We start from the raw sequence: 18,123 nt of genomic DNA on the forward strand, positions 1-18,123 counted from the left end.
AGACTTATCACTCTTACTTGTTCCCTAACTGTTATGGTTTCACTCATTGAAGACCATTCAAGATGAATGTACATCAAGACTTCTTAAAGGAGCCAATCTGATTCTCTGTGAACATTTAAACCCATGGAACATGCACATACCTATAATCTTGGGCTAAACCAAGTTAAAATGATTTGGAAAGAGATGATTTCAGCATTTTCAAAGTAGGTATCGTTAGAACTGGACTTAACAATCAGCAGGAAAAAAAATCCCTTTTCTTTCAACTTATCAACATCAGAACTCTCATCACACTGCATATATTATAGTCATACTTTCTGCAGTGTGTTTTGGCCATCTTCTATGTGCAGAGTCCTAAGTGAGATATTGGGAGAATTAACAATAAAAGAGACAGAAATGCTTACCACTGGGGAGCTTGCAATGTAAGGTAGTCACTGGGTAGTAAAAGCAGTGAAGTCTCCTTTCCCAGGGTCTTCCCTTCATCCTCCTCTTCACCTTTCCAATCACTTCCTGCCCATACATAATACTCCCATCTTACTCTACTGAACCTTCCTTTCCTCTCCCTATTTTCCTCAACACGGGCAGTTCCTTTTCCCCCCCTGCTTCTTTGGTATAGAAAGTGAGGGTTACTGATGTCTATGGGCAGTCAGCTATTCAGCCTTAGAAATCAACACCTTCCTCAAAACCCCCCAAACATGCAGGAGTCCCAGGGTTGTGCCTTCTTATCTCCAATCTCTTTTCTGCCTAGTCCTTCTTTCTCTGCTCTCCCCTCAGCCTTCCCTCACCTCTCCTTATATCCCCCATTGGTAAAATGAGGATCCAAAACCACCTCCATCCCTGGGAGGCTGGAGTTAGGAAACTCCTGGAGTTCTGAAGAACCTGAACTAAGAAACCATTTGCTGCCTTTAGTAAATTCCTCTAAGCCCCCAAGCTACAGAGACCATTATTAATGTACTTCTTCCCTGGGACCAGCAGCTCAGTTAACTTTAACGGTAACACATTGATCTTGTCATTAGCCAACTTACTGTCAGCCTTAGGGAACTAAGCCCACACTGAAGCCCTGGAGAGGACTGGGCTTCACCTCCCTTGGGAACAGTTCTGGTGGCTGTAGCCTTGAAGATACTGTCCTCGACAGAGAAAAAGGACCTTCTGTCAAAGCCAACAAGTGAGATGTTGACCCAGGGCTTCTGCCTCCGAACCAAAATGACTTTAGCACAACCCAATAGCTTGTATTAATTAAGGGAAAATGAAACAGTAGGTTTATCACACTTTTCATTAACTCTAGGACAGCAGAGGAAAGGTATCTGGGAAGCTGGCAGGGACAACAATGGAATGCACTGCTGTCCACATTCCTGTGTTTAATTAACGAGGGGGAGCCCAGAGTTTGCCTATTACAAGCAGGTTTTCCAAGGACAGCCAAAGGGAAGGGGAGGGAGGGAAAAGGGAAGAGGAAGAGACTCTGGAGAGACGAGGAAAAAGACAAAGGGGATGATTGTATGGATTTAAGAGAAATACCAGGCCTTCATTTAATCAATAAGTATTTATTAAGTACCTGCTTTGGACTCAGCACTGTATTAGGAGCTAACTGGGATAAGACATCTTTCCTGCCCTTCCATGTTACCATCCAGTTCATACCATAATAGAATGATACCTGGAAGAGGCCTTGGAGTTCATCTAGTCCCCTCATTTTTCAAATAATTAAATTGAGGCTCAAAGAGATCTAGTGACTTGCTCAAGTTTACAGAAGTAGTAGCAGGGCTACAATTTGAATCTAGGTTCTCCTGTTCGAGATCTCAAGTCCTTTCCAGTGTACCACTTGAGCTTAGAAGAGATTAATATCCAGAGGGTAATAATGAGCAATACAAGATAGAACATAACTGGGCTGGGCTATTCAGTTTGTTAAGAACTCCATGAGTTCCTCTATCTGCTGAGGCAGGGAGAGAGTGATCACATGGAGAAGTATGTTAATGGGCTGGTACTTAGAGATTTCCGATTCTATATATCTACACCCCTTCACAGGGCTAGTGAGATGAGAGAAAGGAGACAGTCACCTCCCCATGGCCCAGACTGGGACCAATAGCAAGATTTCTGGTATATCTAAATCCCATCATTCCATATTCTTGTTACAGCTAAATGAATCAAGACAAAATACCCATACTCTATCATCTTCCCCCCCATATACTTATATGCCCAGGTGTTGTTGATGATGATGATGATGATGAGTCTTTTCACTTGTGTCCAACTCTTCATGTTCCCATTTGAGGTTTTCATGTCAAAGATACTGGAGTGATTTGCCATTTCCTTCTCCAGCTCATTTTACAGGTGAGGAATCTAAGGCAAACAGGGTTAAGTGACTTGTGCAGGGTCACACAGCTAGTAAGTATCTGAGGTGAGATTTGAACTCAGAAAGATAAGTTTGCCTGATTCCAACTAACTGCCCACATATGCCGTATAGACTAACACCTGAAATTTGAAATTCAATATAAAATCTTTGGTATTTTCAGTATTAATCTCAAACAGTACCCTCTCCTGGGGAGCTAGTCCACCCACAATCTTCTCGGGTTGGCTCAAAAAGCATCTTCCGAAGTCAAATACAAATAGAATGATCTTATTCTTCCCAGTCCTTTGCCTCAACTTTTCTTGCCTTTATAGGAGGCACCCAGATGGTGAAACAGAGTACTAAAACTGGAGTCAAGAAGACTTGAGTTCAAATCCAGTGTTAGACACTTCCTTATTGTATAATCCTTAAGTCACTTAACCATTGTATGACTCAGTTTCCTTAACTGTATATTTGGAATAATAATACCACCTATATCACTAGGTTGTTGTGAGTATAAAATGAGGTAATATCTGTAAAGAGTTTGGTACTGTGCTTTAGCACGAGTACTTAATAAATGCATATTTCCCCCTCCTTCTTCCTCATCCTCTTATGTTTTCACCTTTCTCTTCCTCATTACTCTCTACATTTTTTCTAAATCTATCTGCATATGCCACTTGAATCTTGATCTCTCCTTTCCTCTATTTCTCTTTTCACTCATCTATCTCTTAATTATACTCCCCCAGGCATGTTCTGCTATGAGTCACATACTGACACAGTTGATGGCAGAAGCTATGACTGGTGCTGACATTTAACCTTAAAAACATATTCTACATATGAGCCACACTATGGCCTGGGATATTTAAAGGTAAAAAAGGAAAAAAAATCTGAGATCATTCTTACTCTTTGGATTATACGATTTATAGGATTTCAAGTTGGACAAGACCTTAAAGGTCATCTGGGCTATATTCTTTATTTTACAAATGAGGAAACTGAGGCTCAGAAAGAGGAAGGGACTTTCAAAAAAAGGAGCCAGATAGATTTTTGACTAAATAGAAAGAACATTTTTTTTTTCCCTGTAGGCAATTGGGGTTAAGTGACTTATGCAGGGTTGTACAGCTAGTAAGTGTCAAGTGTTTGGTCTGAGGCCGTATTTGAACTCAGGTCTTCCTGACTTCAGGGCCAGTGCTCTATCCACTGTGCCACCTAGCTGCTCCAAAAGAACATTGAAACATTAGGCTTGCCCAACAGGAAGATGAGCTCTCTCATTAAGCTGTATACTCTCAGTCCAAGGGAATATAAGTTCCTTGAAGGCAGGAGCTGGATCATTTTTTTGTCTTTGTATCCTCAGCATCTATCACATTACCTGATACATTTAATAAATGTTGTTTGTGTTGAATTGCATTGATTTGAATTTTCACTAGTTGTAGTCAAGAAGAACTAAGCACCTCTTAGGGATGAGGTAGAAGGAATTCCCCACATTGGACTAGATGACAATGCTAGTACTGTGATTTGTACATAGTAGGTTCTTAATAAGTGCTCGGTAAATTGAACTGAATGACCTATAATTTAATTTAGGGAATGCTGTTCAATAACAGGTTTACTTTTTCTACTTTTTGCGGTGAAAGAACTGTAGTCAAAAATCCCGGATCTATTTCTAGATCCATAACCCAGTGAAACATTGAATTATTTCACCATTTGTAAATTTATGTCTTTGAACATTTCCCTTCCCTTTCCCTTCCCTTTCCTTCAACCTTGGTCACTTTGTTGAGTTGTTTCCAATAGTGTCCAAATCTTCATGACCCCATTTGGGGTTTTCTTGGCAAAGATACTGGAGTGGTTTGCATTTCCTTCCCTAGTTCATTTTAAAGATGAGGAAAATGAGGCAAACAGGATTAAGTAACTTGCACAGGGTCACACAACTATTAAGTGTCTGAGGTTAGATCTGAACTCAGAAAGAGAGGCCTTCCTGACCCCAGTCCTGGTACTCTACGCACTGAACCACCTAGCTACCCAAACCTTGGTCAGAGAGAGGGAAAATGAGTTAGCTCAACAACAATAACAGCAACAGCAAAAAGTGATGATGTTACTAATAAGGGTGGAACATCCAAACAAGCCGTCCATTCTATCTAAGGATTCCAGACTGAGGGGGAGCCTGGATCTGTAGAATCCAGTGTACCTAAGTGGGTAGATCTCAACATCAGTTCTGAGTTGCTCTAAAGATGATGCACCATGTTTAGAATTAATAAGGATGGGCCCTAAAACACAAGGACATGTTGAGTTCATTAAGTAATGAGGTTGCAGTCCCATTTAGTCTAAGACTCAGTAAATTTCCCACATTTGTATTTTTGATCACTTTGCCCTTCTGTGTAATTTTTTGCCTTTAAATTAACTTTTTCCCTTGTTAAAACAAAGCACTAGAAAACACTTTCATTATCTGGAGCATGTGGATGTTAAGATGGAGCATCAAACTGAGAACCCTGGAAGTGGGGAGAGATAACCAAGATTCCAATGTGGCAGATAACTTAGACCCAAGGATCCAGATTGGCTCAGGAATCCAGGAATATCCAGGTGCTTCAAACTGGGGTTTAGAAGTAAAAGATAATGCAAAACAGTGAAAAATAAGAGCTGTGCACCTGAGGACAGAGGTTCACATGGACTGGCATCATACAGATAAGATGGTACCTTGGAAAGGTGACCATATTAATTCAGTCCTGAGTTCCAGGTTTCCATGTAAAGATGACCATTTCTTTAGCTGTAAGGAAGAGACGATGTCATGTGGCTAGGCTTAAAAACAAGCATGTCCTTGCCAGAAAAAAAAATCTTAAATGCTGATTGAACTCTTTTCAGAACTCAGAATTTATCTTTAATTCCAGTATCATACATTGTAGGTTGCTCAACAGGTCACATCTCTTTTTCTGCTCCTTAAACTCAATTTCATCCTAGTGCCCACATTTATTTTTGACCCAGAACTTTGGCCCATCATCTCTGTAACCCTTCTCTGGAGATCAGCTCTGGTACTTCTTGATTATTCCAAGGCCTGGCCTGTACCTCCTAGAGACCTTCTGACCACAATTTTTCCTTGATTCCTATCCATAGTGGATTTATCCCTGGTCTTCACTTGATGGTGGTAGCACAATATGGTGGGTAGGTATTCCAGAAAAACTATAGAGGAAATAGACACAAGGGAAGAAACAAGTAAATTTCATTAATTAGAAGATTTCAAGACTGATTCAAAGAAAATTTCTTGTAATAAGTAAGTGTTAAAGAGTCTTTGAGGAAGGATTTGTAACTTTGCAAATTAGCAATCGCTAGAAGCAGGCCAACAGAATAGAGTGGGGGGGAAAGCCCTTTTCCTTGCTTTGCCTTGCCTTCTTTTCTCTTCCCTTCCCTTCCCTTGTACACCTACTTTACCAGAATATAATGAAGATCAGATAAGATGGTGTATATGAAATGCTTTCAAAATATAAATCCCAAGATAAATGTAAACCATTTTTGGTTATTCACTAGCCAGAGGGAGAAAGAAAAGAGATGAAAGCAGTTGGAAATGTGACTGAAAGCCTTACAGGTCAAGAAAAGCACTTAATTTAAAAAAAAATAGCTGTGAAAGGATCCAGAAGAGTTCAGGATGGGAATAAGGGTCCCTGCCACCAAAGAAGTTAGCAAGTAATATTTTCTAAAGGACATTGATCAGAGCCAAGCTTGGCTGCCCTTGTGCCAAGTAACTGACCAGAGGCTACCAGGGCAATGGGGGTTAAGGAACTTCTTTTACTGGGAGGAAAGAAATAAACATTTATTTCTCACCTCCTATGTGCCAAGCACTCTAAGTGCTTCACAAGCAGTACCTCATTTGATCCCTGGAAGGTAAAAGCTATTATTATCCCCATTTTATGCTGGAGGAAGCTGAGGCAGGTGGAGATTAAAGACCATACCCAGTGCCACACAGCTAGTGAACAGAGGCCAAAATTGAACTCAGATCTTCCTAACTTCAGGAGCAGTTCTCTCTCCAGTATGCCACCTAGCTGCTGGAGAGGAACAATCAGGAACTGTCTCCCCTTCAGATACAAAAATCAAGAGCCAGTTTGTTGGATGGGACAAAAGGAATCCTTGGGGAGCTTATAACTAAATGCCACTAGCTCAAGTCAGTCAATAGCATTTCCCAAAGTACCCACTCTACAACAAAACCTGTGTGAACATGGGGAAGATATAGTAAAAAAGAACAGAAAAACAGAAAAAATATAGTTATTATCCTCATAGAACTTCTGGCATAGTGGTAGCATAAAATCATATGATTAAATTAATGTATTTAAAAACATTTATAAGTTAAGATATAAACTAATTTCGAATCAATCCATAGCAAAGTTTCCCTTTTATCCTTTTTTTTTTAGAAGACTGGGTAAATGCAAATAGTCACATAAATGGACAAAGATTAATGAATAATAGTATCCATCATTTATATAGTGCTTTGTAAACTTTAAAGCGTTATATAAATGATAAATATTATTATTTGATCCTTACAACAATCCCAGGAGGTAGGTGCTGTTAATTATCCCCATTTACAAATGAATAAACTGAGACTGAAAGAGGTTATATGACTTCCCCAAGGTAACACACATAATAGTTGTCTGATGCATTATTTGAACTTGGGTCTTCCTGACTCCAAGTCCACTTTGCCTTTCAGCTGCCTCCGTAGCTACTTGCATTGTATAGTTCATTACAATGTTTCCATTCTTTAATATTAAAGGATTATAATTACATCTAATGGTAAGCACTGTGTATGTACGTCCTCCATTGGTTGTTTTGGTATTAGTCTAGGCAATCAGAAAAGCTTGTTCATGGGGCAAATTGTTAAAATCATCTAAGTCCTTATACTGAAACCTCCCCTCCTCCACCCCAAATGTGGGGGAAGGGAGAAGACTATACCTGTAAAGAGAATATTAAATAGGGGCAGCGAGGTGGTGCAGTGGACAGAGCTCCAGCCTTGTAATCAGGAGGACCAGAGTTCAAATCCAACCTCAGACACTTGACATTTACTAGCTGTGTGACCCTGGGGAAAAAAAAAAGCCAAAAATTAAAAAAAAAAAGGAAAAAAAAAAGCCAAAAATAAAAAAAAAAAGGATACTAAACAACAATTCCAAAGGACTCAAGATGAAAAATGTTATCTACCTCCAGACAAAGAACTAATGAACTCTGCATGCAGATTAAAGCATAGGTTTTTTTTTCACTTTATTTTTCTTGCTTTTAAAAAAATTTGCAACATGAGTAATATGAAAAATGGATATTGGGTATTGCCTTCTGAATGGGGGCAGGGGCTGGAAGTAGTGAGAATTTGAAACTCAAATTTTTAAAAATAAATGTTAAATAAAATAAAAAGAAAAGGAGTGCTAAACGTTAGGGAATACTCTACAGCACTGCCTGCTTTCTGAAGGGTTAGCCTCTGAGCAAACAGGGGGGATATTTACCCTGTAGTTTTCATAAACGGTGCAAATGGCAGAAAAAAAGTATGTCATCAATGTAATGGTTCTGGGGAAAGATAGAAATATCAGAAAAATAAATTATTTCAAAACATCAATAAAGGATGGTATAAACCATTTGCAAAAACTGAACAAAGGAGTCATCAGTGTGGGATGAGATATAATCTGAAAATGTTTCAAGATTATTTTTGAAGTGTCATGGGCTGGCTGAAAAAAGAGAGAGAAGGAGGGCATTATGGATATTATCTTATTATCTCAGTTGGATATTATCTTATTTGTTTTTGTTTGTTTGTTTGTTTGTTTCTTTTTTTGGTGTGGCAATTAGGGTTAAGTGACTTGCCCAGAGTCACACAGCTAGTGAGTGTTATGTGTCTGAGGCTGGATTTGAATTCAGATTCTCCTGAATCCAGGGCCAGTGCTCTATCCACTGCACTACCTAACTGCCCCCATATTATCTCATTTGAGGCAAGTTGGTAGCATAGTGGACAAAGTGCTGAAGCCTGGAGTCGGAAAGACCTGATTTCAAATCCAGCTTCACACACTTACTAGATGCATGGCCCTGGGCAAATCACTTAACCTCTGTCTGTATCAGGTTCCTCAAGTAAAGTGAGGATAATAATAGCACCTACTTTAGAGTTATTATGAGGATCAAATGAGATATTTGTAAAGCACTTAGTACCGTGCCCGGCACACATAGGGGCCATGTCAATGCTCCCAAAGTGAGCCCCCTCGCCCACATCTTCTGAAGGACCTTACCAATGGGAAAGGGAGCAGAAAAGAACAAGTTACTGAAGGAGTCAGAAGGCCAGTTTGCCAGGGATCTAGGCTACTGAATAATTAGCAAGATGGTTGGCAATGGACTAGAGGAGCTGATGGAGGGGCCTTGAAGATCAGGTAGAGGTAGCTGTATTTATTAAATAGGATAATATCTTTAAAGTATTTGGCAAATATTAGTGTTATATAAATGTTATCATCATTATCATCATCATCATCATTATTTGACAATAGGCAATAAGAAGCTATTCTAGGTTCTTAAGAAAGGCAGCAGTCTACTGAAACTGGTTTTTGAGCCAAGTTTTTCTGGTGGGTATGTGTTACAAGAAATGGAAGAGAGTGAAGCTAAATGTAGAAAGACCAACTAGGAATTATGACATCCCCCTAGCATGGGGGGAAAAGGGCCTGGCTAGAGGACATTCAAAAGATAAAGGGTCTTTTTGTTTTTAAGACAATGTATACCCTGGAAAAGAAAAATCTAAGAAAGTACTTAAAAAAAAGATATAGGGGCAGCTAGGTGGCACAGTGGATCAAGCACCAGCCCTGGCGTCAGGAGAATCTGAGTTCAAACCCAACCCCAGACATTTATTAGCAATGTGACCCTGGGCAAGTCATTTAACAGCCAAGGCTTAATGATCCCATTCTTTCTTATTCTTATAAAGAAGGAGGATAACACTGTAGAAAGAGCTCTGAATCTGCCATCAAAGGTCCTGGGTTCCAATTCTGCCTTTGAGACTGTAATATAAGAGGATAGAATTAGATGTTCTCTGATGTCCCCTTCAGTTCTTTATATGCATTCTGTACATAATTTTACAAGTATTTGTTGTCTCCCCAGTTAGGATATAAACTCCTTCCCAAGTACGGATTATTTCATTCTTTGTAATTGTATGTGCTATGCCTAGAACATAATAAATGCTTAATAATATGCTTGTTGATTGATTGGCTGATTCTATAATGATCAGTCAGAGATGCTATCAAAAGGAAAGATCCCTTATTAGGCACACTGTGGAGTGAGATGCTCTCAAAAGGCTCTTCCTCCTGGAACATTCTGTGATCCTAGGGCAAAGAAAAAGGAAAGAAGAGCTGAATCCAAGAGATATTATGTATAAATAGTTGGCAAGACTTTGTGACATTTGAGATTGAAAGGACAAGGGAAGAAGAATCCCAGAAGAATCTACATCATTCCATCTTTGCCTTCAACTTGCTCTATTATGGTCTCACTCCTATAAACCTCAGTTTCCCTCTCTCATCATCTTCCACAAAACTTACACAGAAGGCTTGACAGCAGCAAGGCAGTCTAAAGGTTCAGCATATTAGATGTTTGTTTGGTTTGATTATAAACTCCCCAAGGGCAGGGATCATGACTTGGGTTTCTTTGTGTCCCTGCCACAGAGCACTATGCCTCACCTTTCATTTAATAAGCTCTCAAATGTCTGAGGAGGAGAGGAGATCAGGTTCATAAGGGGGCTCTTCTCACTTGTGCAAGAATGTCTTTGTACATCTACTGGCAAGACAAAGCTATGCCCTCGTATTATGACTCCTTGGGCACTGCCAGTCCTTGGAGGGGTGCCATCCTAGAAGAAGCAGATTGGCAAAAGAAAGGGCTACTGCAATGCTCACAGACCCAGGGTACTCCCTCTCCTGATGCCAAGTGTTCAGCTTGCCTCTGAGCTGGCCCAGACAGAGTCATGCCCTGGTGCGACCCCCTCGTCTTCTGATGGATGGCCTTTCATCTGTCACATAGACACCTTCTGAAAGTCCCCATTTGTATCCTTGTAGATGCTAATCTCCTTAATGTACTGAGTTGAGCTTATCTCCCTCAGAGGCCTCTGGTTATTTATGTATTTCTGTCACTGACTCATTGAATCTATTTTCTTTTGCTTCCAATCCTCTTTTATTGAGGTAACTGAGAGGATAGAGCAGGTCCATAATGACCCTGGTTTATTGGCTCATTATAAGACACCTCTCTAACAAAGCATAATTGTTGGACAGACTGGGAGAGGAGGCAGAGGGCTATGTGTTTCTGCAGAAAGTATGTGGTGGGGGGGGGGGGGCTTGTAGTAGTTCTTCTCTTAGTATAGGGGCTCTTAACCCAGGGTGTATGAATAGATTTCAAAGAGTCCATGGACTTGAATGGGAAAAAATTCTATCTTTATTTTCACTAACCTCTAACTAAAATGTATCATTTTATTCCATTATTAATGTAGGCAACATCCTTTTTCTGATAAGGGGTCCATAGGCTTCACCAGACTGGCAAAGGAGACCATGGTCCAAAGATGGTTAAGGTCCTTGTTCTAGTGTAAGCCTACAATTCATGTTCAAAGTCCCCTGGCCCTTCTCACTCACCACCTCCCTCCTCTTTTTTTTTTCTTCCTCCAACATTTTTTTTTCTCTAAGATTCACTTCCTTCTTTCCTGGTTTCCTTCCTGCTGCTCCTCTCTCCTATTCCCTTCCTCCTTCCCTCCCATCCTCCACCTCCTAGTCAGCTGTTCTGAATTCCTGGCAGCCAGTAAAGGGGTGGAAAAAATTGTTGCCTTTTCCTCCTTTCTCTGCAGCATGAAATCAGCATTTAGTATTTTAACAAGAACTGGGAAGGGCAAGGGAAGCTTGATTAAACCCAGCAGTTTCCTATCTCTTCAGACATTTAGCAGCCTAGATCCTTTCTTCCATTCAAATATTTCATAAAGGCTCAACACAGTTTAAAAATAGAATGTAGAACTCTTTCTCTGTGTTCATAATGGTTGTGAGTTTGGGTATTCCATACCCATTTCACAGGTCATAAACCTGGGTGAAGAAAAGAGCTAATGGTTTTGTTTTGGTTTGTTGTTGTTATTGTTGTTATTGTTTTCTTTATCAGATACAGTCAATAGAAAAGTAGGAAGCAGCACCTAGGATTCCTGACTCCTAGCATATCCCCTAAAGCCCAAAGATATCTCATGGCCTTTAGTAAAAAGAGGAGTGCCCAGACTTAGACTGAAAAATTCACTGGAATGAAATTTAGACTATCAGGTTTCTAGTTGTGACTCTGCCACTGGCTGTATGACTCTAGCCAAATCATTTAACCTTTCTCAGCCTCAGTTTCCTCATTTATGTAAAATGAATTATAACCAGGATGCCCCTTTTTCTCTCATGGACAAACTGAATTCATACTTGATGGCTTCCCCTGAAAGTAATATGGATGGCTCCAAAGAGTTTGGGCAGCTGCTTCATTCCAAGATCTAATCTCAATGTTTTCAATTCCTTTACAAGGAACCAGACTAACCACACCTTGCAACATATAGCAAGCTTACTATACTCAACATAGAAAGGACAAGTACCAGAGTGCATAGACAGTTGGAACTTTGCTCTGTGGTCCCCCCATCTTCCCTGGGAACCTATATCTTGGCTCCTCACTTAGAGTGCTATCCATGGAGCAGGTAATGTCCCCATCCTCTTCTCCAACCAAGTGAGAAAGAAATCAGACTCATTCCCACCTCACGCATAGCCCTTGACTCACAGTGCCAGGAAAAGTCAAGGCCTAGGTTAACTGTTCCACATCATAGCTTTTGCCTTATCACACTCCTCAGGAACAATTCCATTAGTTCCTGAGTTGAACTAGGAACTATTCAGCTTGATTCAGGAATCCTTCTATAGCTCTCACTACTCTGCTCTGCTATTGAAGGATACAGCATGTCATAGTGGAGAGAATTGTGGACTTGGAATCAGGAAGACCAGGGTTCACGACCCATCTCTGACACATATTGTCTCTATGAAGTGGGTCAAAAAATTTTTTTAACCTTTCAGAGCTCTGGGCAACTCTAATCCTCTGGGATTATAAGTAACAGGCAGCATGGTTTAATGGATAGAATTCTGGACTTGTAGTCAAGAAGACCTGGGATAAAATCCTGACTCAGATACTTACCAGGCACATGAACCCGGCCAAGTCATGTAACTCTTGTGTGCCCTAGTTTCCTCACATGTAAAATGGACTCATTGGCTTCTAAAATTCTAAACTCTAAAGTTTAGCACAGTGCCTGGCCCAGAGTATACACTTAATACAAGCTTCTTCACTAGACTTAAGTTGTCTTCCAGCTTAAAATCCATGAACATATGATGCAGTGTATCCTTACTATTACCTTGCAAGATCCTGAAGGCCTTAGCATGGTCTTGGACCTCTTCTTCTTGGTCAAGGAAGTCCTCAGCTATCTACTAGTTTCTGTTCCACCACTGTCACTCTGCCTTGCTTCTGGTGACTCTCAGGAAAGTGTGACAACTTTTACAATGAAATAAGTAGAATCAATATTACCTGTTAGCTATCTCACACATTTCCAGTTGTGCTAACTTCTGCTAACTCCTGTCTCAATCAGCTTTCTCATTCCTTTCTTCTAGTCAAATTAGGGTAGTTGAATTCCATGCAGTTTTTCCTAATCCCAGAGTGTGTCCTTCCCAAGTAGTAGGGACTGAGGCTGTTTGAGGCTGAGGGAAAACACTCTCTCTCTCTTCCCCTGGCTTTTCTGGATTCCATCATTGCCTAGTAATTAGGAATAAACCACAGAAATTACCCTGAGTAGCTTCCAGAAAGAAATATAAAAACTGAAGTAGGAGGGACATAGTTGGAAGATATTGCTTTCAGCCCTGTTAAAAAGGGAATGGACTGAGTGATTTCTAAAGTCCCTTCAAGCTCTGACATTGCACAGTTCTATTATTCTAGAACTGTAGGACTCTCTGCACGATGAGTCCCTAATAAAATTCACTGAATGCTTGTTAAGTGCCTGCTAATACAAGGGACTATTCTGGTCTCTGTGGATACAGAGCAAAACAACATGGCCCTGCCTTCAAAGAGTTTGTATTCTACTCAACAAATCCTATTGACTGCCAAAGAAACAAAGAGGTTCTCCAGTGCAGGAAGGAAGACTCTCAACTACTCCTACAGAATTTTCCTTCTCTCCTCTTGTCACATAAGGCTCCTAAGAAAAGGGCATAACAGATGACAGTGATAAAATCCCACATTCCAGGGGGAAGCCACGTAGGCCAGTTATTTACTGCTAGGTGCCCAGGCTCTGTCCCACTGATATAAATGCCACAAATAAAACACACTCGCAGCTCAGCAAGCAGCATCTATCTTTCTTGGGGTGATGCTTGGTAGTTTGGGGCATAAATCCAAATCCCTGCCCACTGGGGGGAATAAACATCTTCCAGATGGATTGGTGTTCATGGAGGTTCCTTTCTCGGGGGGAATCTCAAAGCATCTGGCTGGTGTAGACTCTGTGATATGACCTAGTAGGCCTTCTTGTTCCCTCCGAGTAAGAATGGAAACCTGTGACCCAGCCTGAGGCTCCTGCCAAGCCCCATGGTAGGGTACTCATTTGTTTGGCTAAATAGTTTATTTTTAATTACTTGTGGCAAATGCTCATAGTACATTTTGGAAGAGCAATGAAACATTGTTTTTAGTAGATCCTACACACACACACGTACACATGTGCACATACACACAAACATATACAAAATGCATAATACGAACACATACATACATATACTCATAAATACATATATACAATCCAATATTTGCAGGGAAGTAAATTGAGCCTGCAAAATAATTTTAGCCTGTTTCTAACAACATTGAATGAAAATTTATTAAGTAAGTGTTATGTATAGATCTCCATTTTAAAGATTTGGGGAAAGTAGAGTGTTACAGGGGAGGAAAGGCAAGCAAATTTTTAAAAAATTAAGGTTTTGTCTCTGCTCACATGGAACTTAGAGTCTCTAGTGGGGAGGCATAACACATGCACTAATCATCATGATATAGAGAAGAAGGAGGAGGAGGAGGAGGAGGAGGAGAAGAAGAAGGAGGAACAGCAACGGCAGCAGCTAGTATTTATATAGCTCTTTAAGGTTTGCAAAGACCTTTTCATGTTGCTCCTCATAACAACCCTTTCTACTTGGTGCTATTATTGTCCTCATTTTACAGATGAAGAAAGTGAGTTTAGGAGAAGGTAAGGAATTTGACCAAAGTCACTAAGCTAGTATCTGAGGCAGTATTTGAACTCAAGTCATACTGACTAGTGGTCTAGGACTCTTTCCACTATGCCACCTAACTTCCTTTACTAAATAAAAGATGATGTTAGAGTTGCAGTGGAGGCAGCATTTTGTATTGGTTGTAATCCTTGGCTTGAAGTAATAAAGATCTGAATTTAAACCCAGCCTCTAAAAGCTTCCGATTCTATGACCCTAGGCAACTCATCTAATTTCTTTGTTGTTGTTCAGTCATTGCAGTCTTGTCCAACTCTCTTTGACCCCATTTGGGATTTTCTTGGCAGAGAAGCTGGAGTGGTTTTGCCATTTCCTTTTCTAGCACATTTTACAGAAAACTGAGGCAAACAGGGTTAAGTGACTTGCCCAGGGTCACATGGCCAGTAAGTGTCTGAGGTTAGATTTGAACTCAAGAAGTTGAATCATCCTGACTCCAGGAGCAGCACTTTATCCACTGTGCCATCTACTAAGTCATTAATACATTGTCTTCTGCTTTTGTGGAGGAGGTTCCCATGTAGACATTCTTTATGCTGATGAAGTTATAGATCTTTTGCATATTTACACCGAGAGTTATAAAGTATAATGGGAGGTTCAAAGGGGTATGTGACCTCTGAATATCATTGCTACTTGTGGAGGGAAGGGAGGCCTTCATGACCCAGAGCTGGGGCTTAAAGGATGGATCTGTACAAGATTGGTAACTGTGGAACCAGAGAAGCAGGAATTAGTGTGGGAGAAAGCACTTGGTTTTGTTGTTTTGATCCTGTGTTTCTTCCATAAGAATGTTTAGATTTAGAAATCTTGTGAGGCCTGGAGCAGAAATCACTTTGGAAACTAAGACTTCTGCTGATCAGAGCTAAACCCAGTCTTCGGGAAGGTGGAAAGAGCAGTGTCTAGGCATTGTTGGTATCACCTGAGGCACTGGGGGATAGTATCAGAAAAGATAGTAAGGATAAAGGATCTGGGAGCAGTAGAAGAAGAGCTAGGTATAAACTAAAGGCTACTTGTTATATCTGGATTTAGGGGCAGATCAGAGAAAGCAAAGCATGTCTTATTTCTGGCTTTCTCCATTTCCTAATCTGTAAAGTGGGGATGATAATAACACCTACTTCCCAAGGTTGTTGTGTGCATAGAATGTGATACTATTTATAAAGTGTTTTGCAAACCTTAAAGCACTTATTAAAACACTAGTTATAATGAAGATGGGACAGGTAGGGGGCACAGTGGATAGAGTGCTGGGCCTGGAGTCAGGAAGACTTATCTTCCTGAGTTCAAATCTGGCCTCAGGCACTTACTAGCTGTGTGACCCTAGGCAAGTCACTTCACCCAGTCTGCCTCAGTTTCCTCATCTGTAAAATGAGCTGGGGAAGGAAACAACAAACCACTCCAGTGTCTTTGCCAAGAAACCTCCAAATGGGGTCATGAAGAGACAGACATGACTGAAAAAACAACTGAACTACAGCAACGATACTGAAGATAAGGAAGAGGGTAATTTTCTCCAAACCATGCTGCATGGCACTACTCATCTCACATTCACCTGAAGATAGACTCCAGTCTTGGCTGGAGAAGCAATCACATGTTCAGAATAAGCTTTCTCAAGCATATGGAAAAAAAAATTGCTGATATTATTCATTAAGACACATACCAAAACATGGGCCCAGGACTTAAAACAAAACAAAAAACAAAACAAAACAAACAAAAACAAAACAAAACAAAACAAAAAACAGACTACAGGCCTAGAAGAAATATGAACTCTTTAACCTATTCTTTAGATCCCTTTTGGGTTAGCTTTTCATAGGAAAAACTTTTTACTAGATTTTATTTGGAGATACTCAACACATACACAACAAGTCAGTCCTTGTGTTCTGGTCTAGAATTTTACAGAGGAGTACAAAATATGGGGGGAGGGGAGATGGCTCCAGGATCTTTACAGCTGCTAGCAAGGAATAGCTTTTGAAAATCTTACAAACCTCCAAGAGTGAAACATCCAATTGATGCCTCGGATATTTCGTGGGTCCATATGGATTATCATGAGGGCACTAAGTATTGTGTGTTCATCCACTAAGAATTCTTCATCCTTTCCCCTCTTCATCACCTGCAGTTTACTATTAAAACCTCCTTTATTTATATTGATATGCCCAATTTTGATTTATCCATGCATCCATTCATTTAAGTCTTTGCTTAGTATTATATAATCGTTACTGCCTCTGCTTTTAAGAAGCTTTTCTACTCCATGAAAAAGTTAGAAGTCATGCATATCTTTGTAAATGAATTTGTTTTCATATGGGTTTCAAACATTAATGGATGTGGACATGTTTTCTTCAAAAAATTCCTGAATCACATGTATAGAACATCCATTATGCATTTTTCTGTTGGTTTTAGCCTTTGCAAAATTTTGTTTTATTTTCTAACAACCTACTGTTCCTTATCCTATCATATCCCTCATTCTCTCTACAGTCCAGCCGTATTGGCTTGATGTTCCACACCATCTCTCATCTCTGTGCCTTTTCTCTAGCTCTTCACCATGCCTGGAATGCTCTCTCTCTCTCTCTCTCTTTTTCTCCCTCCCTCCTTCTCTCTCTCCCTCCCTCCCTCCCTCTCTCTCTCCCTCCCTCTCTCCCTTCCCTCCCTCTCTCAATGGCTCAATGTGCTAGAATCCCTGGTTTCTTTTAATACCTTTCTACCTTCCATACGAGGCCTTTCTTGATCCAACCTCCCTCTACTGGCTCCCATCTACTCATTCATTTTCATCAAGATTACCTTCTATTTGATTTCTATTGGCCTTGCATCAACCTATATATGGATATATTGTCTCCTTATTTAAATGTAAGCTTTTTAAGAGCACAGACTATTTTGCTCTTGTCTTTGTATTCCCAACACTTGGCACAGTACCTGGCATATAGTAGGTATTTAATAGATGCTTTTTGATTGATTGATTTTTCTTGCCTTCTGCCCCCAGGTACTAGATCGTTTACCCATTTGATTTTTTCTTTCCAGAAGGTCAAGGCTTTGTGAGTGAGGATGAGTATCTGGAGATCTCTGGCATCACACGGGACCAGTCTGGGGAGTATGAATGCAGCGCCTTGAATGATGTTGCTGCTCCAGATGTACGGAAAGTAAAAATCACCGTAAACTGTGAGTTGTCATTCAAAGCTTGCTCTCAAGAAGTGTGTGTGTGTGTGTGTGTGTGTGTGTGTGTGTGTGTGTGTGTGTGTTGGGGTAAATGGGCAAATAATGGGAGAGGGGAGAAAAGGAAGAAGAGGCCTCATCCTATCCAATTTACTGAATGACTCAGGGTGGTATCTTCAGTCAAATACCCTATCAAGGTACATACTCCCATATCCAGCTCTGTCTGTATTTTCTCTTGAAGTCATATTGGCTTCTGTAATTCTTACTGAGCTTTCAGGCGGGTTGTTTTGCATCTGTGGGTACCAAGTTGTCTCCCTCCCTTACATGCCTTATGAAAGCAAAACAGGTTTGGGAAGAATCCATTAAATAGGTATTAGTGTAAATGTAATATCTTTAACTGGGAAATTGTTGTTTGGGATGCTAGAT

The 18,123-nt window shown here is 40.4% G+C and overlaps 1 protein-coding gene across 4 annotated transcripts in view; it reads left to right on the forward strand.

Annotated features, from left to right (window-relative positions):
- The window catches only part of OPCML (opioid binding protein/cell adhesion molecule like), a 701,341-nt gene that overhangs the window by 662,492 nt on the left and 20,726 nt on the right, over positions 1-18,123 (forward strand). For 2 of the 4 annotated variants that reach the window (XM_027835167.1, XM_027835165.1), the window contains exon 4: positions 17,566-17,703. In XM_027835167.1, the coding sequence (XP_027690968.1) occupies positions 17,566-17,703 (138 nt within the window). The remainder of the gene's footprint in view (positions 1-17,565; positions 17,704-18,123) is intronic. The other 2 variants (XM_027835168.1, XM_027835166.1) reach the window with 1 other exon arrangement.

Source organism: Vombatus ursinus, unplaced genomic scaffold (assembly GCF_900497805.2).
Source record: "Vombatus ursinus unplaced genomic scaffold, bare-nosed wombat genome assembly UNPS02014813.1, whole genome shotgun sequence".
Lineage (NCBI taxonomy): Eukaryota > Metazoa > Chordata > Mammalia > Diprotodontia > Vombatidae > Vombatus > Vombatus ursinus.